The sequence below is a fragment of the Pocillopora damicornis genome, chromosome 4 (assembly GCF_964200805.1).
Source record: "Pocillopora damicornis chromosome 4, jaPocDami1.2, whole genome shotgun sequence".
NCBI classification, from domain to species: Eukaryota; Metazoa; Cnidaria; class Anthozoa; order Scleractinia; family Pocilloporidae; genus Pocillopora; species Pocillopora damicornis.
Genome location: NC_142673.1, coordinates 26,852,770 through 26,874,608, shown reverse-complemented (window position 1 = coordinate 26,874,608; position 21,839 = coordinate 26,852,770). Strand labels below are relative to the sequence as shown.

At 38.6% G+C, this 21,839-nt stretch overlaps 3 protein-coding genes and 1 non-coding gene across 4 annotated transcripts; 2 read left to right on the top strand and 2 right to left on the bottom strand.

The window, feature by feature from the left end:
• Positions 1-3,656: 3,656 nt before the first annotated feature.
• Positions 3,657-12,509, bottom strand: LOC113667389 (GPI ethanolamine phosphate transferase 3, catalytic subunit). Its single transcript, XM_027183204.2, has 7 exons — positions 12,015-12,509; positions 10,427-10,784; positions 9,526-9,685; positions 6,704-8,549; positions 5,801-5,947; positions 5,181-5,404; positions 3,657-4,507 (listed from the first exon to the last, which is right to left on the bottom strand). Exons 1-7 carry the CDS (start codon positions 12,439-12,441, stop codon positions 4,292-4,294), a joined length of 3,378 nt encoding a protein of 1,125 aa, XP_027039005.2. The 5' UTR covers positions 12,442-12,509; the 3' UTR covers positions 3,657-4,291.
• A 54-nt stretch (positions 12,510-12,563) lies between these two features.
• On the top strand, positions 12,564-17,261 carry LOC113667380 (m7GpppN-mRNA hydrolase). Its single transcript, XM_027183198.2, has 9 exons — positions 12,564-12,673; positions 12,752-12,903; positions 13,250-13,377; positions 13,794-13,889; positions 13,995-14,075; positions 14,462-14,533; positions 14,751-14,863; positions 15,667-15,923; positions 16,411-17,261. The coding sequence occupies exons 1-9, from the start codon at positions 12,585-12,587 to the stop codon at positions 16,848-16,850; spliced, it is 1,428 nt and encodes a 475-aa protein (XP_027038999.2). The 5' UTR covers positions 12,564-12,584; the 3' UTR covers positions 16,851-17,261.
• Positions 17,262-17,331: 70 nt separating this feature from the next.
• On the bottom strand, positions 17,332-18,911 carry LOC113667382 (uncharacterized). Its single transcript, XR_016186199.1, has 2 exons — positions 18,658-18,911; positions 17,332-18,071 (listed from the first exon to the last, which is right to left on the bottom strand). It is a non-coding gene; the product is annotated as an uncharacterized LOC113667382 (transcript).
• A 518-nt stretch (positions 18,912-19,429) lies between these two features.
• On the top strand, positions 19,430-21,143 carry LOC113667383 (immediate early response 3-interacting protein 1). Its single transcript, XM_027183200.2, has 3 exons — positions 19,430-19,632; positions 20,110-20,208; positions 20,650-21,143. Exons 1-3 carry the CDS (start codon positions 19,542-19,544, stop codon positions 20,703-20,705), a joined length of 246 nt encoding a protein of 81 aa, XP_027039001.1. The 5' UTR covers positions 19,430-19,541; the 3' UTR covers positions 20,706-21,143.
• The last annotated feature ends 696 nt before the right edge of the window (positions 21,144-21,839 follow it).

The window sequence follows — 21,839 nt, the reverse complement described above, 5'->3', positions numbered from 1 at the left end:
TTTTAACTGCTTCGCTGCCGTTGAAACAATGATTAGTGAAGAAAGTACATATTTTTATATTTTCAATTCAACGTAAACAAAAATCTTTATAAATGGTAAATATTCACTTGTGTCGGTATCAATTATTGCGTGACTAGCTTATAATATAAATGAGGGAGGGGAAGACACAACGCAAAACCTGAGCTCCTGTCAAAAAGTAAAACCCAGGCGTAATATAATAATAGAAACGGCTTATAAAATCATAAATAAACAAGGTAAGAGTGTTACGTTAGACTTTTTTTTACAAATTGTAGTGATTTATTCCAATTGACGGTGGCGACAAGTAGGTGCACCATGTACATTTCATAGTCGCCATCAAGTAAATTTTGCCGGACTTTGAGTTCGTCTCAAGATAGAACAACACAAATATACAAAGAAATTTTTACAGTAACTTTATAACCATCCTTTGGTCTTTTAAAAGCTTGAAGCTCAGTAGATTGTGTCATATCGGTCATTGTTAAAACTGTCTTTGGTTTGATGCTACTTTTCGACATAGGAAAAGTATGTCGAACAAAAATATTCACCAAAAAATAAATATTTCTTTGCCAGCTTCAATAACGACAAGGGAATTAAGTTTAGATGATAAAACAAAGGATTATGTTCACAGAAATACCGTAGGTCTAGTACATTCATTACATGAGGTCACACAACTCGTGTAATATTCACGGTGGAAATTTGCGTATTTGAGCGGTCGAACGAAAAAAGTCATTTCTCGAAACTAAAATATATTTTCACAAAAAAACTACACCACAATTATTGGAACATATTGGGCTACAAAATATGAAAGTAGGAGAGAAAACGAATTTTGGGCGACTTGCCACAATATTTCAAATTTGTTCGATGGATGCTGACATCCTCTCCTAAAACTTTTAAAACTGAGTGTAAGCGGTTTTTTAAACAGATTTAATTAGTTATGTAGAATTTGTATGTATTTTCTCTGATGAGTTTTACTTTTGTCTGTCAATTTTATGTGTAACTTTGTATTGTCAAATTTTCTTTTTGCAGGGCTCTCTTTAAACTAGCTATGCTAAATGTGATGTCCTTGTTTAAATATTGTTTAAATAAATAAATAAATAAATAAATAAAAGCTTACTTTTGAGTCTGTTTGGCTTTTTCTAGGAGCACATATGTGGTGCATTGAGTCCCAATCTTTCTTTTGCTTTCCATAACTTCCAACAATCCGCGATGAAAGTAAACAGCACAGACTTTTAAGGAAGGAATCAACCCGCTTCTAGCAGATCTTGTTCGAACGACAAGGAACATTAACCTCGGTCGCCTTCTTTCCATATGAGAAGTGTCCGCTTCAGTAATCGCAGACAAATTCAGTGGCTCTGTTCCAACTAGAACCGGCTGTATCCCACTTCTGATCACCTGCAACAAAATGGAAGAAAGCTACAACTGTGAAAATTAGAAATACATTTTAGTCCGTCTCAGTTGTACCTATGGATTTTCATGAAATGTTGAAGACAACGATGATAGTCAAGATTAACGGTGTTTCACATTCAAATACGTCCACTATGTTGTGGACAAAACCTGAACGATTTTATTTAAAAATTAGATGTAGGCGGTAATGTTTCTAGTGATATCGAAATATAGGTAACGTTGTTCGAGAATATGAATACTTATTAGGTAACAAAGATTTAAAGTCATCGTGGGAACTTTCTACTCATCATGACTAACACTTTTTTTCTATTCCATCGCTATGAAATTCAATCATGTTGCTACTTTCTAATAACTAAGAATGTAGTTTCTTTTACCATTTTGAAACTTCGGGGTCCAGTGTTGTACGTCAGAGTCTTTCTCCTCTCGTTTCGATCACTCTAACAAACTATTCACACCAGCCCAAGTTTGTTTGAAGTTGTTAGCTGCTAACATCTCGGTAAAGAGAGGATCCGATGTGTGATCAGTTCGCACGAGTTTAACCATAACAGGTTTGACAAAACTCGTCGAAGTCTCATCAAGGCTGTCAAAAACTGCACAATGATTTTTCCTCTCTTCCAAGAGCAATGACTAAGGCCACCAAATGCAATAGTAGCATGAATTATTTCATTCAGTAAACGGCCACCGTTGAAAAGTAAAAATGAACAATTTGGGTGAGCTGCGCATGACAGTAAAAAAAGTTGCTGGAATTCAAGTAGTTTACATTCAAAGGCGCAAAAAATTCGCATGCATCAATGAAAGCTCATTATTTCGAATTCAACCTCTGCAACACCTTTTTGCTCGTCTTTTGCATTTGCATATGAGAGGAAATTTTTCTCCGCTTTACTCTGTGTGGCACGTTTTTTTTTTTTAGCAACGAAATCTTCATTTGAATGTTGTCGACCGTTTGAAGTCTAGGATCTAGGAAAGTATCCCGCTTGCTGCAAACAGCGGTATAACGCTTTTTTTTTGGGGGGGGGGGGATGGGTTTTTCTTAATGTAATCCTCCTAGCTAATCCTAGTTGCTTTTGGGGAAAATAATGAAAAGTGAGTTAAAAAAACAAAAACAAAGAAAAGGACGCAAAAAAAACTTTCCTAAATGGATATTTATATTCTCCCTACTGTTCTCTTTACATCTCCGCTGGTACAGACAAGGAGAATTTGTCTGACAATCATGATCTACAGAAAATTAATGATCTTTTTTTTTATTCTCATGACCTTTACCTTTGATTAAAGGGTGACACTGCAATGAGAAATTAGAATCCAGTCACTCTTATGGCTTAAAGGATAAGGATTGAAATTGTGATCTAGCAAACTAGACTGAGCTGTTTCGATTCTGCCAAATATAAAAAGTAAAGAAAGCAATTTTGCTTCAATATCGAAGTTTCCCGATTCGGAATTCTGATGAATCTTAACGATAAAATTAACCATGCATGAACCCCCATGAGACGCTGGGTTTGAGCAAAGATTTGGTTTGCATTTAATAGTGCCAAAAAAAATTCAGTAGTAATTGAGTGCAATGGAAACAGTATATGCTAAATGATAAGGGAGCAGTCTTTATTTATGGCCTGAGGAGCGGGGGGGGGGGGGGGGAAATGGGGGTGGAAGAAGATCGGCGTAGGATTTTAGGGGGTTCACATGGTTTTCAGGGGAAACGAAAGGGCGGATCAGTCATTGCTAACAGAGTAGAATCGGAGGACTAGGGAAAACTTGCTGCTAACTAACTGCCATTGAAGGGGGACCATAAGAGTGTTGCAGAACCTTATGAGGGATCAGGTAAATTTTAATCGTGACACAACCAAATCCCCCGACTCCCCCCCCCCATCCCCCAAATTATACCTCTCCGAGCGCTGATTTACACTCCACTCGCACCAAAGCTTAAGCATGTTTAAAAGCTGTTTTGTTAAGGACGGTTTAAAAGTTTCTTCCTCATAGCAGCTGCCTAAAATCGATGTTTTTCGACTTCTGTTGCACATTGATCATACAAATTATTGGTAATTTGAATAGAAAATTAAGTTTTTCATTTCTCCGTTCCTGATTTTCATTCAGTTGAGCCCGATTCAACTAAACATATTTTGCTGGTGTGAATGGGGTTTAAACTTCGCTGAAAAACGGAAATAATATAAAATAAATGAATAACAATTAAACCTGTTTGATACCTGCAAGCGGTATACAAACGAAAACTAAAAAGACAAAAATAGGAACTCTTATTTATTTCGTGCGTGGTTGATAACCACAAGAAATTACAGTTGAAGATGTCACCAGACTACGAGCAGTATCTCCTTTCCGGCGAAATCTGTCGCAAGACTCACTTACTTTTCGTGCGCCTTACTTTAAGAGTTCCGAGCAACGCACTAACATCAATTTTATTTTTTCGGTGACTTTTTGTCACTCGCGCAACGGATTTCGCAAAAAAAAAAGGACTGCTCGTAGTCTTACTTGTCACCTGCACTTGAAGGCAATATCTTATAATATATTACCTACGACAACTGTAGCGCTACTCATGGAGAGAGAGTTTTCAGTAACAATCTAACTTGATTCATCGTCAAAATGTTGAAGAAATTACCATAACTAAACTAAAAAAAATACGCCAGTGTTCCAGACTGTCACTATCAGAAAAGACATTTGTCGTAGGTCTTTTACAGTATTGTACAAAAAGTCCTTTTCTCCCTTTTCTAGCGACCAAAATTTCATTGCTGGCGAAAATTTTCTCAAATGTATCACTTAAATATTTGTTTACTTTATTCATTATTCACTGATCCACAGGTTTCTGTTTGGAAAGGTAAGTCAAAAAATGCTTGGTTCCAATGATTGTTGGGGTCAGGTTACGAAGTTAAATTTTCTTCGGCTTCCATTTACGAGACTCCTCAAGATTCTTGAACCAGCTTCGCAAAGACTGATCAATTCTGAGAACCACAAGATAACTGAAGCATAACACCACCGTGATTAAAAGGAACGAGACACCTTCAAACACAAATCGAGGCGCAAAAATCTTCCACACCATAAGATGACGGCGGTGGACCGCAGCAGAACAACAAGTAGCCAGGAGCTGTAAATAAATAAATAAATAAATAAATCAGAAAATAAATAGACAGTAAATAAATCAATTCATAGATAAGGCAATGAAAATTAACCCTTTAAACCGTAAGAGTGACTAGTATCTAATTTCTCCACTGATTACAACTGATAAAGCTCTTGATTGTTCAACAAATTTTCCTTGTGCGCACTGACGATAGGGTGTTTAGGGTCACACTGGTAAAAATTACAAATCTACGAACCCCAGATTTTTTAATTTCGTGACGCTGTTCTTTACGCCTAAAAATACAACCCTTTTGCTAAACCTTACAGTTAAACGTATGACTGAGTTCATTTTTATATCTACACTTTTCTCAGTGTTGTTGCTTCAGAATCAAATATCAAGTAGTTTCATTTTCTTTTTATTTTCTCACCATAAAAAGTCTTATTTACAAGAACATAAATACAATAAGCTGTAATTGTTGCAGTTCTTTTAACCGTTGGTATCAGGTATGCTCAGTATCTGAGCAACTAAGCACTTACCCCTCCCCTAAGCCAACATTAAACCCTAACTTGTTATCAGTCGACTGTTGGGTCAAGGGAGAGGTAGGTGTGCAGTTGCTGAGATACTGACACTGCTCCAACCGTTCGATCAAACTGGCGAAAACCTGTGCAACAAAAGTTTTGAGTACTAAGTTAAAACGAACCTTGAGGCCGTGGAGGGTCTGGTAAGTGACTAAGAGCCGAAACATCCGAGTTCTTAACAGTTCAGGACTTTCAATCCAATCAAACTCTCCTTTGCTTGGTTGAGGGCTATTTTTGCTGCGAGTTCCTAGGAGCCTGTTTTGTATTTGAGGCCAAAAGAGAAGGAGTGGAAGACCCAAGGCGAAAAGGACTGGACCAGAGAAAGTATTCAGCAGTATAAGGAGACCTACAATAAGAATAGAAAGAAGTTATCTATAAAAGAGAGGAAAACTCACAAACACAGCAAACAATACTGTCGCCCAAAATAACAGCATCATTGATTCGTCTCATTTTACACGTCGGCACTAAAATTTTCGTAAAACTTTGCGATTGGGACACGCTAAAGTGGGCCTTGCCGTCAAGAAGAGGCAGTCGTTGTGCAGAAGTTAAAACGTACGAACCGTCGGCCGTGAAAAAAAACAAACAAACAAAAGACAAGAAACGGCTCCGTTGTAGGGAAGCGGCGGTTAATACAGGTTTCATTTTGCTTTACGCGAGAAAGAGACGATTTCAATTTAGTTCACTAATTTTTCTGGCGCCGAATGAAATCAAAATGAGCTAAGTTTTGAGGTTTATGCTTCACCTGGTATCACAATATTTCTCATGTCTCCTGGGAAGCCAACAAAAGCAGCTTCAAAGCGGATGGACGGAATGGTGGCCTGGTGACCAGTGCAGTAGAAGTAATATGACGACATGAAATACCACAGTACTACCACGCTGAATGAGGTGTCTACAAATAGAGAAATTTGTGAGAACTAGTTGATCAGACCGTTCTCTCCGTAAATGAGACCGGTCAGTTTTCAGAACTCGTAGAAGTTGTTCTCAGCGAGTTTACCCTGTCTTTTGAGCAAGGCTAGTCTACGTTCCCTACGTTTAGTCCCTCAGTGGGACTAAAAGACTTATCGCGAACTGCACAGGGGTGCTGGGGAAATAATAATCAGCTATTCTTCAAAGATTGAAGGCACACGAGGTAGAATACTGCTCAAAAGTAAGTTGACAGTCTCGACTCGCTCTTCCTTGATTCCCAACTTCTCGTGTCACGAACCGAGTTTCGAGGGTCTCGATACTCAACTCGAATGTCTTGAAACTCGACTCGAGGCTCGATACTCGATAACTTCGAGAATTGAGGGACTGTCAACTTACTTTTGAGCGGTACTGTAGAACGGCTCACGAGTCCTAGTTTTAGTTAAAGCGAGTTGACGTTCGCTTTCCGTTTACATCAACAAGGCTCAGTTCTCTCTTGCATTTTGGCTAGACCTAGAAAGTGGAAAGTGGCCGATAGCGGTTGTCAGTCGTTGTTGATTACATCAATTACTTCACTGTTCTGATGGGTTTATAAGAGTGCGAGTTTTAGCAGAGTTAAATCGTCAGCATTCGTCTACTGCTCCCTCTAATTTCAATAAACTCACAGCAAACATTTGCTAACAGCAGAACAACTTTGCTTATAACGTGCCCAAAAATTGTACATACACCCCGTAGCACTTACCGGAGTTTCCACGAGCACTATCGCCAGGTTCTGCATCATGGCTCAATCCGTGAATCTCCAACAGCAAAAAGATGTGGAAAAAGATCAGAGAAATAGACAAAGCCATTCCGTTGCCCAACAACATCATTAAAGGCAATCCAACGGAAACAAATAGAACCAGTATTGCCGACGAAAATACGGTTCCAAGACCATACACCATGGGCGTGTTTGTATCGTCCTCACACTCTTCTCCCGCCAAGACTTTCTTTCCATCCAATCTCTTCCAATTCTGTCTCACTTCACGGACCAGAGCATGGATAATTCTGGAATTATCACCAGTCTCTTGCAAGGATTTCACTCCTTCGTTGAGAGAGTTCCTTCCGTTTTTAAAGACGGTGTAGATATATAGGGGTGAGTACAAAACGCATGCAATTGTTGCCATACACATAGAGTAGACAATCTGCGGAAAGATTATTTGTTGCCACACCTGCATCTCTGGAAAGACAGTAGCCATCTTCTGTGGAACGATCTGCAGCATCCAGTGAGCGCACATGAAGATGAAAGCCAAGGGAACAGTATACCTCACACTTAGAACAATAAACGTTGTGCCATTTAAATTTCCATGATAACGAAGCCACTGGCGAAGTGAAAAAGGAATTATACCAGTGCATAAAATGGTCAAAATAAATCGATTGCTTTCCAAGTTGGTCTTGTCCGCGGAGGTCGACTGAGGTTTAAGGAAATCTGTTGGCACACAAGACCACTGCTCCTCTCGACAAGCTCGTAACATTATGGCAGTTCTGTTGACAATATCAAATGCTATCCACGCTATAAACAATCTGAGGAAGAATCCAGATATATCGCTCTTTTTGTCCTTTTTGGAAAATCTCCTTAAATGATGTCTTAGAACGAGATTCCTGTTATTGATGGGATAAACTTTCCATATGGCTTGAAAACATTTCACTCCAATTAAAGACTGAATGAAAAAGGCAATCAGCTTGTCCTCGTTCACCACAAAACTGTTTGACAATGAAGCCCAGCACTGAAGTAAACATAACAACGCGGCAAAAATGTTGTCTAATGACAATTTTTTTAAAAAACCACTCGCTGTTACTTGGGTGTATTTCAGAACCATCTTTTGAAGAAAAACAAACATTGCCAACAGCAGTGCGCATGCTATATATAGTGGTATTACGATAATGACATTAAAGTCACAGGATGTCGCTGCAGATGCAATAATGAAGCCTATCAGCGGGACTAAAACCAGCAGAGACAATCGGTTTTCACTGAAATTAAGAAGGGCTAAAACAACTAAAGCGACAGCCACAAAAATCACAGAGATACCCGCAAATATAGAGTTCAGATCAAACTTCGCCCACATCGACCGACAGAGAACTTTCGCACCAGACAAATAGTCACTATGAAATTTTTCGGCAGAAGATAATATAACACTGAGATGCTTTAGTTCTTCTCCAGAGGCTTTTCTGAGCATTTCCCCATGTCCCTCAAGGCTGTCAACCAAATCTTTAGCTTCAGAGACCAGTGCAGTTGCATTTTGTAAAATCTTCCCAAGCTCCTCTAACTTGCCTCTAGGAATATCTCCCGAGATCGAGGCATACTTTGTGAGATACTTGTGGACTTGCTTGGCATTCAGTTCAAAAGCTGTGTTTCTTTGAAGCAATTCCAGCACTTGCTGTGCAATTATATCATTTTCACTGTTTGCTTGGTGAGAGTGAATGTCCAAGGTACTTCCATGGCAGAACAACTCAGGTATAATAGTACCCAGGTTTCCAAATGGAATGGGTATACCTAACAGCAGGGAGAGAGTTGGGACCAAGTCTATCTGGGAAACAGTTGCAGTTTTCTCCTGTGTTGGACAAAAATTACAAATTACAAAATTATTTCATGTATACTCATGTGTACAGAAGAAAATTGGAATCCACAACACAAATGGCATTAGGAATAAAATGTTAGTTTGAGGCAGGAAACCTCACAACATTTCAGAGAAGTTTTTAGCCCAGACAAACTTTCAAAAGGGCTACAGAGAGAAAAAGTATGCAATACCAATGACATTGAAAACTTCTTAACACTGAATTCAATAAATATGAAATGCCAGTTTAAGTTTGCTCTTTTTAACCCTTTAACCCCTAAGAATGACTAACTTTTAATTTCTTCTCACAACATCACCCCTGAATCAAACATGAAGGCCACAAGAATAAATAAAAGAAATGGTTATAAACTAAAGAAGTTCTTGATTTTTAAACAAACTCTTCTTGTCAGCACCTTTGGAAATGTATAAAGAACAGTATAGAGAATATGCATGCTGATGTTAGGGTAAAATGGGTTAAAGAAATCAACCAAAATCTTCCACTGCCTATACTATTTAACAATTGGTTCATACGTTAGCGTGCGTTCATCAAGATATGAAGCATGCGGGAGTTTGGAGAGCATGAAAGATGCGTAAGAGCAACTCTAGCTTCTTGAGTGCTCTCCAAACTTCCCAAGTGCTTCATATCTCGATGAACGCACAGCTGACGCATGAAACAATTGTTTTATAAATTTTCAACCTGATGGAAAATTTTTTTTCTAGAGGGATTTGTTTGCTGACATCATGAGCGTGCACAATAGGAATATGAAGCATGCTCACGCAATTAAATTTGATTAGACAAATTAACTAGCTATGTTATATTTTTGATTAAAGAAAAAAAACACATAAGAGTTGACTAAAAAGTGACGAATGAGATTGTACAAAAGGTACTTGGATTTCAATAAGACTATAGTGAAAACAAAATTGAGAATGATTTATTTACATGCATTATGGACTGTATCATCCCTTTTCTTACCTTTTTCATGTTACACGTCAATATAGGTTTGGTTGAATAAACAAAAAGGGCTGCATCCACCTCATCATCACTGTCACCACCATGGTCACCAGTACGGGTCATACCATGGTCACCCATCACAAACAATAATGTTTTGTCATCAAGAGTCTCCATTACAGACCTGTATGGCATAACACAAAAAGTAGTATAAGAATACCTTATATCAATTTGAAATCTATCCAGCCTTTCATTGCATTGAAACAATTTGTATTTTTAGGGAGGCCAACTACTGAAGATTTATTATGTTGAATAAACAACCAAATTTGAAAAAATTATCATCTGACACTATTAATAACAAAGTTACCTAACTGGTAGAAAAAAATGCTTAATTGGATTTGGCAGTGGACATCCATGAAGTGGCTCTTCTCAAAAACTGTCTCTAATTTGAATTGTAACTCGGAGTGCTGGTTTTGTGAAGGGTGGAGAACTGTAATTGGTCTTGAAGAATTTAATCCTTTGTGCAAGTATGATGATAAGCTGAAATCCACAAGTGACAACTTAATTAATCAAATCTTGGGTACAATGGCAGAGAAATGAACCAAAAATTTGACAAATTTTGAATTGCCTAACTGATATTCACATTACAAAAGTTACAACAATGAGGCCCTGAAAATGTGAAATTTAGCAAATTTCCCTTTCTTTACTTTTGCACCACACTATGCATATAAATACATTGCATGGTGTATGTTACTCTAAATATCAGATTACAGATATCCGAGACAAAATCACTACACATAGAAAAGCAATGTTCTCCACAACTTTGAGCACACCAAGTAAGGCCACTTTCCAAACTGGCAAATCTGTCTGTTTAATTTTAAAGGATTTGAGGTGGTTGCTTTCATAAGCAATAAATGCTCCCTACCTCAGGACAGAATCCATCTGTGTGAGTTTAGCTGCCATTTCAGGATGATTGGGACCAAATTTGTGCCCACAGTGATCAACTCCGAGAAAGTGACCAATGAGAACATCCCAGTCATTTTCCTTTAATTCTGGAACCAAGTGTTCAATTACACCATTGTCCACAGTATGAAGATCCATGACATTAAATGATGGGAATGGAAAGGACTTATGGAATGAGTCAGGGAATAGACTATTCCAAGTGTCATCCCCCATGAAAGTTATGTTCTTCTCCAGAGATATCAGCTGTGAGATGATGTTGTCTTCTGTGATATTTGAACTGGCAAAATTACTTCCTGCATCCACAAAAGTAGGTAAACTTCCTGTTGACATGAGAGTAAGGATAAGCTCAAAACTCATGACCCTTTTGTTTGAGAAAAGAATCATTAATTCCCAAATTTTTTTTTTAAATTACTTTTTTTTGCCAACATATCAAAAGTATCATTTTAAAACTGCAAAATAATATAGATAAAGCTGGATGTGCAAGAAATAAAGAACTGCATAAACATCCCTACGTCACAATTTCACTCTACATGTAATTGTTCCCAAGATCTCAACAACAACTCAATCTCACTGTCTGATATACTTTTATTACTATGTTGGTTCTTGGAATTTGATTTCAAATCTAATTTCTCCTTACAATATCACCACTGAATCACACATTAATGCCAGGAGAATAAAGGAAATGATCACAAACTAAAGGAACCCTTGATTATTAGACAAATTCTCCTTGTCAGCACCTTAGTATATGTACAGAGAACAGTATGGAGAATATGAAGACTGATGTTAGGGACTGTAAAGGTATAGTTGCAGAGACGCAGTGACCTTAAAGTCAGTTTATTGAACTTCAGGTCAAGAGGTCTGGGTTCAAGTGTTGTGTTCTTGAACAAAACACTTTCCTTTCACAGTGCCTCTCTCCATCCAGGAATATAAATGAATACTGGTAAATTGTTGGGGAAGCATGACGAAATGCTGAGGGACCCATCCTGAGGGGAGTAGTAATACTCCTTGTCCCTTCATGCTACATTAAGAAACTGGAATAAGCCCTGCTTGCAGAAATTGGCTCGAATACAAACTTAAACTTTTGTTCAAAGGACGTGTAATGCTATCCACTGGATAAATCTCTAACCGGTGGATAGCACAGTACATTTTGTTAACACTCATCTGCTGGATAGCTTTTAACCTTTTAATTCCCAAGATCTCATTAGTAATTCTCTGTACTCTCTCCCATACAATTCTTGTGATGTTAGTTTGGAGAATTTGTTTTTGGATCAACTAATAATCCCCTAAATAATATTATTCTTTATTCTCATCACTTGTCTGCTTGATAATGTATTAATATTCTAAGGAGAAATTCTGTCTTGGTCACTCATGGGTGTTAAAGGGTTAATCTGATGGATAGCGTTATCCTCCTTTGAACAGCTGGACCCAGCAGGTAAGGAGAAATTGCAAATTGGTCACATTCTTTGAAGTTGTTAGTGTGGAAAAGCTGTATACATCATATCTATTGCTTTTTGGAACACTACACGAATCAGGTGCAAAGAATAACTTACCAGTAGTGAGCGCCTTTAATCGCTGCATAGTGGTGGTTGGTGGATCAGCCACAAATTTGAACAGAGCTCCATGTTGAGGAGAGCTCACTAACACTTCATGGATGACTTTTAATTTATTCTGGTAAGGCAACGCATTGTCATCGTCCAGGCTTGAGTTGTACAGTGCAAAATCATAGCGTAGAGCATCAATTATTAGTATCACAGCTTTTTCGTGCGTCTTCTTCATCCAACAGCCTTCAGATTTCCGTGCATTCGACAGTTCTTGATCAGACGACAACAGAATGACTTCGGGAGCTTCTGAACAGTCACTCAGGTCATTGAAGATCAGCCGATTTAATAGAAAACCGCGAGTGAAAAGGAATATTCCAACACCATACAGAAATGAAATGAAATAAAACAAAACGAGAAGTTTGAAACCGTAAGCCATGCCGTGACTGTATTGATTCAAGATCGAGAAACACTTCACAACTTGTCCGCCATACTGCTTAGAGCGTGGCTGCTAAGCTCTTTCCCAGTCCCTCCTACTCACTTCCGCTTCGTCTTGCGATAACGAGGCCAGATATTTTAAATATGGCGTCCGAACGAGACGTCGAACCTGACTCTCCCGTCATACCTTCTAATTCAATTATTCCACAAACCGTTTTAGAGGAGTTATGCAGGTAGGCTCAAAAAGATGTTATTATCCTGCTTTGTTGTCCTGTTGTTACCATCAACGACTTTATTCTTTCTTTCAAAAGCCGTTTCTTAATCAACATACCGGAAGAAGAAAGGAAAGATGTCGTTCGGTTGTGCTTTCAGATTGAGACAGCGCATTGGTTTTACGTCGACTTCTACCGACAGGAGCGACCAGATCTCCCAACCTGTGGTCTTAAGGATTTTACGAGAATAAATATCCTTTTGTTAACTGTTTTTGTCACAATTAATGTTATTTTTGAACTTGATATTTGTATTTCTTCCAAGGAGCTTTCGATATCCAGTTTTTTTGGGGGTTATGAGTCATCGCTGCCTTTTTCGATTTCGAAACAAGATCTAGACAGTGCTCCACTATTGAATATCCAACAAATATGTCCCACAGGTCTCGCCTGATCATTTGAAAATTCGTATAAACAGTTCGCAGTGGCAGACACTGTCATCTTTACTGAAAAGAGCCAGATTTAATACAGGTAGTTTGTACTGTTTTATCATAACAAGCTTATTGTGAACTAATTTTCCAACTTGTACCTTAACATGGTTACTTTTTGAACAGTTTCCATTTCTCAATAAAACTGGGGAAAATATTGACAAAATTTTTGAGAACTGGAAGAAGTACAAGTACAGTGTTCCTGTCTATGGAGCAATATTGTTGAATCAAAGCCTGGACAAGGTAACATTTATTTTTGTTAATTGTAAATTATAAAAATCAACACAGTGCCACTGTAACTCACTCTGCCTGACGTCCTTTCTTGTTTCCTGATGATTTTCTTTTTCATATTCATCATACTTAAGTATCATAATTTTATTTAACAAGTGAACAGAAGTGGCATTCCACACATTACAGTTTACACTTATTATAACATAAGACAAAGAAACAATTTAATCATAATGACTTTAAATAATATGCTACTACCAACCCTGATTTAAGTAATAAACTCAGTTGAATAGTTACTTGTAAGAAAATTTTATGGAACAAAAACTTTTTCTTAATGTTAGATGGAGTTAACTTAATTTTAAAATTGAAACTTAAGATTACTGTGAAGTGCCTGTAGCATCACTAAGTTCACTTTGTTCTTTTTCTCCAAGTGTGTGTTAGTGCAGTCATTCTCGTCAAAAAGTTGGGGTTTTCCTAAAGGAAAGGTTAATAAGGATGAATCAGGATTTGATTGTGCTGTTAGAGAGGTGAGTAAACTTGTCAAGCATGATGTTCATTGGCCATCAGTATTTCATACCAAAGCATTGAGTAATCCATTTCTTTATGATAATTTTTGAACAATGTTTCCACAGGTATTAGAGGAGACTGGATTTGAGATGAGATTTTATGCAGACCCAGACACTTATTTTGAACACAACTTCCAGGATCATCAGGTGCAAAGTCATATGAAAAGCTTTTAGATGTTATTGTAGTAATTGTGACTGTATGCAAGATGAAGCAAGTCAATGCATGTAGTAAAACACACAATGGATCAGTATCTTTCCTCTCTAATGAATTGTAGAAAACTATGTTCTGTAGAACTACAGTCTGCCTACTGTCTCTATCTTACCATTCAACTGTAAGTGCATTAATTAGTCAATCTGTCGGTGATTTATTCAGTTGGGCAGTGAGTCAGCTAGTCATTCAGAAGGCAGACAGATAGTAAGTCAGTGTGTCACTCAGACAAAGTTAGACAATGAGGCATCAAATCAGACAGTTAATCAGACAATCAATTATGTTATCATTTAGTCACACTGTGGCCTCCTTTCAAACTTTACAGATTAGATTGTATGTTGTCCCTGGAGTCCCTGAGAAAACAGTGTTCCAGCCACTTACAAGAGGAGAGATTAAGGTGAAAATATATTAACCTCATTTAAAGTTTTTTACATACCCTGTGTTCAAGACTGACATGCAAGTTTGCAGTTCTATGCAGCAGTCCGAGGAAACCTCTGCAATGTGTTCCCAAGTGAATCTTCTTTAAATTATGACTTAACTGTGTTGTGATTTACACTTACAATGTTTAAGGAGCTCAGTGAATACATGTAAGTCTTTTATTTCCTTTGCTTTAGCACATACAGTGGTTTTACATAGACAATCTTCCCGCTCACAAGAAAGATACCGTTTGCCGAGAAAACCTGGGACTAAATCCAAGTGCTTTCTACATGGTTATTCCGTTTGTAAAGTAAGGCATGATAAACAATGGATTTTTCCTCCTGACAGTTACTAGTTGAAATTATAACTCAATCAACCCGGGAAAAAAATTGTATTCGTATTCTGTCAAGTTCTCTTGTTTTAAATGTCTTGACTTGGATCCGTTTAAAGTTGATACCAGGAAAAAGAAAGCCAGGAACCCATTTCCTGAAAACAGACCCGGAAGGCAGATTTTTGTTGGCCATGTTTCTTTCATTTTTGAGATAAACATGTCAGGAAAAGAAACAGGATGGACTGGTGTTTGAGCGAAGACCAGCATTGTTATTCCGTGGTATTAGATCTAGGAATATTACATCGGGCCGTAAAGTTATTGGGGCTTCAGGGAAACGGGTCCTTAATCATACTTACCTCCTATCAGTTGTTCTTAGTTTGATTAAAGCGCGAAAGGTGAATCGTGAAGGTCAACACACCCCAGGAGACTTTCCTTTTCCTTTCAGGCTCCCACAGAAATAATGAGCGCTTAATGGCTCGTAAGGACAAGGCTCTCAGTCAATGGAAACGAGCAGAAAAGTAGGCACGCATAAAATGGTTGACAACCCATAAGCCCCTTTGGCTTTATTTTTCACTCTCCTCCATCGACTGAGGGCCTTAAACAGGCTTTCTAATGGGGGTTAGTAATAGTATAATAAACCGTGGTGGGATACACAGTGGAATAAAGGGGTGTTTCGGGAATTTTAAAGGGGAAGATACCTTATTAACACGTGTATTTGCTAGGAAATCCGCAGGCGCTAATTTTAAGTATTGTTAATTGAGGATTTCAAATTATTCCCACAGGAACCTGCGGAAATGGATATCGGCGCGACTTAAAGAAGCAAATAAACCCAATCCTGAGCCGGTTGCTTCGGAAACGTCGAGGAATGCTCAACTTCAGAACCTACTCGCTAAAGAAGAGCAACGCTTAGAGCAAGAACAGAAACGCGCTGCTGTGGAAAGAAGAAGAAAGCAACAACAGGAGAAATTCCAATTGCAACACGATCTAAATCACCCCCTGCGATATCATCACATGCAACAGAGAGGAAGTACACCGAAAGGTATTGAAACGTTGGAACCATTGTATCTCGATTGTCACTCGAGTGTTGCGTCACCTCAATGCACATATCACGCAATGTGTTTCGGAAATCTATTTGCATGACATGCAATTTAGAGGTTATGCGAATTTTTCTTAGTCTGCTAGCCTGTCTTTTCTTGGTCTACCGAGCGCCAACGAAAAAAGGCAAAAGAAAAGGCACTAGTCTCCTTAGCGGCCGTTCTTTGGAATGTCACGCAACGCTTGGTGGAGTGTTGCGTGATATTCCAAAGAACAGCCTAGAAGGAGACGATACTTAGTCTTGATCAAAATTACTACTATCCAGTTAAAGTACTTCTTATGTACACATGCACAGATGTATATTTCACGTAAAGCGTAAAAGTTCCGTAACCTTGAAAACGTTGATGTGTTATGACATCTCATACTGTTTAAGTTCCTGTTAAGTCCTACTGTCAAGTCCAATGCAAAAGACAATATTTCATTCTCTTCAGATTATCAAGCTTTGCTAGAAGAAAATTTAGCTCACCGTTCTTCTCCAGTTGCGAGTGAAAAGGAGGGTACGCCGGTCTTCAAGATATTACAGCGGCCAACTGACGAGTCATACACTGAGGAACCTTTTAATCCCATACAAAAACTTCTCTCTGGAAGCTTGGGTTTTGGTCCCGTCACAGCACATCAACCCTTTCCTCCTTTGGGCGCTGCCACTCCTGAGGGGGGCGTTTACCCCCCATACCACCACATGCACGGTGTCATAGGTGTCCACAGAGAACATGTATCTCCTGGGACCCCTCTCATGTCATCGCGCTCAAAGCAGCCGGAAACTTCCCCTTCAGAACACAGCTGGGAAGATAAAGAGTTTCAGTTCACATCCCCGGCCTTTTTGAATTTTAAGTTTGACACCAAATCGATTTTAGCCTGTTTACCAACGTAGCTTACAAGAGATTCGTCTCACATCTGACATCTAAATAATTCTGATCATGCTGAAGAATGATGCTTTGCCAGGATTTGTATTTTAGTCTTGCCTTAACGTTATGCAGATATGCATCTTTTTTTTTTAGTTTTTAATTTTATCAACGTTCAGGAAATCTTAGAGTTATTTCGAAGTGCCCCATATTCAACGTCAACAGCAGCACACCGATCTAAGATCACAGATCAGTCGTGGGGGAGGGGGGGGGGGAGGCTCTATTTTTAGAACAATTCTTAACAAGTGGCGGGAAAAACTGAAACCAAAGTAACTACAACTGCCAATCGGAGGGAAGATTGACATTATCATTAGCCAATTAAAACTCAGTGAAAACAAGCAAACTATAATAAACGCGGGAAAACGCGAGAGTCCAAATCAGGATTGACGTTAGTATTGAGTCTGATTGGTTGAGGTGGCACGAGGTTTCTGGACCAATCATAGAGCGTAGTTAAGCAAAACCAAATTAATCGTGGATTTCTTTCAAAACTCAATTGAAAAACAGCTCTATTAAGGAAAAACCATTAAAAACAACTGATTTCATTGTCACCTATTATACTGTCCACGAAATTTCGCTTCACTGGGAGTCACTTTCTACATTGTCATCCGGAACTACCTCAACTGTAGCCTCATCCATTTCCTGAAAAGTTTTTACACTGTCATCTCGTCTTTGAATGGACCTCGTCTCGTCAAACCGACTGTTCGTCTTACTGTTTCTCTGTGACTGATCACCCAAACTATCCAGACAGTCAATCCGTACGTCACGTTCGTTTTCCTTCAGCTTTTTGGCCTCGATTTCTAGAATGGTTGGCTGGGACAACTTTGCTCTTATAGATTTTAGATCCACATCGTCTGGGAGTGTGCGACGCCAGCAGGATGTCCGTTGGAAACAAGAAATCTGTGTTTTCCTGTTGCAAGAGTGAGCGCCCTTGATAAGGAGCTCACGACCGGCTAGTTTCAACGAAAGTTCATTCGGATCGAATCCATTGACGTCCAAGACTAGTTTGAAAACGTCCTCGCCATTTCGTTTCACGAGAAACGGGTACGAAAACTGGACTATGACTGGCACCAATTGTTCTGTGTATTCTTGGAAAATAAGGATCTTGGTTGTGGAAAAAGGCCGTTTCCAACGGATCGTCTTCGAACGGATCCCAGTTGACAAAGTCAAGAAAGTTATTTCTGTGCCACAATCTGCGATAACGAAAGATATTCACACGCATCACGGTGTTTTACAAGGAATTCGATGTCCCGGGAACGGGAAGGAGAGTCCGGAAGTTCCAGAACAACAGGGTGTGAGGAAGAGTTTTGAGGTCCCTTCTAGATAATAAGAGTTTGAGATTATGGTTGCACAACAATATGCGCTAAGAGAAGATTATTTATTGCGACATTCCCTAGTTAGTAAATTTTGAAGACCTTGTGAAAACTTGGGTTTTCAATTTTTCCACCGTAAGCTGTCAAACTCTTAAAAATAACTCGATGGGATCTGGTTGTGGGATGTAACTGCCAAACATCTCGTCAAGGTCAACAAATAAAACCAGTCAATTAAAATCTGAGTGTCCCCAATTGCTTTACCAATTCAGTTGCATAGATAATTATGACTGAGGGTTTCTTAGATACGGTCAGGCAGTCCCGATTAAAGCAATTTGGCAACAAATCTACAGATCTGGTCGGACAGCTAAACAATAAATGATAGGTATTCTCATAAACCTGCCATGAGATTTACCATTGGACGGTGTCGTGGAGGGAAAAAAAAAAAAAACTTAAATACTGCACTCACCCAAAATCATCGAAGGGTTGGCTCATTAACCATGAACCTTCACTTCTACCACTTATTACCACGAGTACAAAGAATAGGAGAAGACTCTTCATCCTGAACACTGTTCTTGAAATTGAATGGCTCTTAACTGACATCTGACTGAAGAGACAAATCGAACTTTGAAGAAGAGGTTTTGTTGGTGGACTTATATTACGTCTCAAGACCACGTCGGAAGAAATGTGGTTCTTTCACATTATGCCACGTACATGCTACACCCCCTTGTTCCTCGAAACTTTGATGATCATTTTAGGAACTGATTCGCGCAAATTGCATCATCTCTAAAATTCAAAATCGTCATCGATCTAGAAACAGGGTCGGCCAGGGGGGGTAGTGGAATACCAATATACCCGAAAAAAAAATCGACAAAATACCCCAAAATACCCCAAATTCCTCCAAATATACCCAAAAATAATCGAAGCTTTGAATACTTTATACCTGAAATTCAAAGAAAGTGATATACTGAATACCCATATTTAAGCTGCAATATACCGTATACCCGATTTAAAACGCCCCTGAATACCGAATACCCAAAAACCCTGGCCGACCCTGTAGAAAGGATTGTGCTGAACATCATGCGCCGTTTGTAAGTTTTCAGACCGGTTCTCTAGCGATAGAGGTAGAAAGAGTGCTTTCACTTTCTTCTAATAAAACTGGTTCTAGACTAATTGTTGAGGATAAGCTTTCTGGTGGGGGAAAATACGAAGTGGTTAAAAGTTGCATCAGTTTGCCGCCATATTGCGTGTGAACGCATATCCGGCGGAAGTGGGACAATACATATCGTAAAGCCCTGGGTACGAAATCTTCGAAGATATCAATGCGCATGTTTACACGTCAGAAAATCCAAGATGGCGTTCACATTCTACAGTTTACTCGAAGCCTGTCTTTTAGTGGTAAATGCTGTTGCGGTGCTTCACGAGGAGCGATTTCTTGCGAAAAGTAAGTTACATGTGTATATTTTTGTCATTTTTCAGAGAAAGGTTTGTTTGATTTACGGTGAACAATTAGTTTACTGATTATCAGCTTATAAATGACTTCGGAATACTCAGAATAGATCCTATTGAATATCTCAGGGTATCTCTGTCTTCAGTTTCAATGTACTTTCAATCTAGAGATATGGTAATTCATTGGTTCTTACCTCGAAATACGCGGTTACCTGCGAAGGAAACACGCGGTTTATGCAATTCACTGAGTCAGCGTTCGCTATTAAAGTCACGCTTTGAATTAGGTACTTTTAAGGATCGAATTGGAACATTTAACGTTGTAGAACCTTGGTATACCAACAGGGTTATGTATAGGATCAAGTTTTATTTGCTGCTTACAGCTGGCCACCTCTTGAGTGTACACTGCATAGTGGTGGGGAGAGGTGACAGGTGTTGGAGATATTTGGTGAATTTTATATTTTCTCTGTTCCAGTTGGATGGGGTACGGACCAGCTCTCAGGATTTGGAGACGAAAGAGGAACAAAACACCAAGTCATTAATCTCATACATTCAGTTAGGACTGTTATGAGAAGTAAGTTGAAGGGTTTAAGTTGGTATAACATGGCTAACATTGTAAAGTATTCTCCACCTTCTAGTAGCTTGACAGCTGATTAACTGGGTTTTTAAAGAGAAATGTAGTACTAGGAAAATTGTGCAAAGTGACTTTTAATTATTCTCCATATGAGTAGGAAATAGCTTAAGCCATCAAAATTCAACTAGAATTTTCAATCTCAAAATGCTTCTTAGATCTTTGATTCTTAATGAACAAACTGGCCTTGAATTGGTGCCTCTCTGTCAATTAAATCTGACGTACAAATCAAACTAGCAGTGACAACACAATATTTTTCAGTAAGTATACGTGCATCTTAGAAAATAAATATGTATAAATAAATGAAAAGGAATGAATGGTTAGTAAGTGATGATTCAAATTCTCACCCTTGTAAAAGTTATTTCTTTTCTTCTCATTTTTCAGTACCTCTTATTTTGCTTAACTCACTTACAATACTTTTATTACTACTGATGGGATGATCTTACATGGCACAACATGTCTTGAAATACTTGGACTTCGGAGTTGTTGAAGAAATCAGTGGGGCATTGAATCAGAGTATTTTCGAAAGAAAAGAAAACTTCTCCAAGTGAATTCACTTTTCTGAGGATAAGGACTAATTGAATTGTCTACCTTGTTTTATGGAACCTAATATCAACCAGTATAGAGTAGGTAACTGCAAAGCGATGGAGTTTTCAAAAACTATTTTTTCCAAGTACCTTGATAAGAACATTACTATACTATCTTGTGCTCTTATGATGTTAAATTGCTAGTCAGAATGTTCACATATTTATGGCAGCATTAACTCAATGCAGTCTGATATCTAATAGCTTTTTTTAAAATAATTAAAAAAATGTATTATGGCATGTATATTGTACATTTTGGCAGATTACTAGAAGTAAAAAGTGTTCTTTACACTACCAACTGTTACATTTGACTTATTGCTTGAACAGTAGTTGTCTGATGCCTATTTCAAAGATTCCACTCCAGCAGAGGGGGGTAAGGGCTTACATTGTACTTCTGACCTACTTTGAGAGGGACTTATTTATCAAGGAGGGGAAGGGTTGAGGGGCATGCAGGCATCCTAATAGGGTGAGTTAGCATTAAAAGATCCAGATTGTTTACATTTGATTAGGAGTTAGAATGAATAGTATGAGTGTGGGAAAGGGGTAGGGGGAGGAACATTAGCAGCCCTTTCCCCTCCTTTTACTAACTCTCTTGTTTTTATATCACTCACCCTCTTCCCCCCCCCCCTCCTCCCATCCCTCTCCCCCTCACTGCAAATTTCTTACTTCATCCCACTTTCCACTGCTGTAAAAATAAAAGATGGAACCTATGATTTTCACTAATTAAAGACAGAGTATTCCCTTGGCAAAATCATACTTGCTCTGCAAGCTAGGGATGTACCAAGAGTTTATTTCTTTTTTCATTTGAACTTGATCTGTGCTGTTTGACCATACAGGATAGATATGCTGCTTGCTAAACCAATTGGCAATGACTTTTTAATATTCTCCAATTTTTGAAAGAAGTGTCTTGAATGGATAGAAACATTGAAAGCGTTCTCGATCACAGTTAATCGAGTTCTATCCTGGCGCGGTGCCTCGACAGGTGATGGT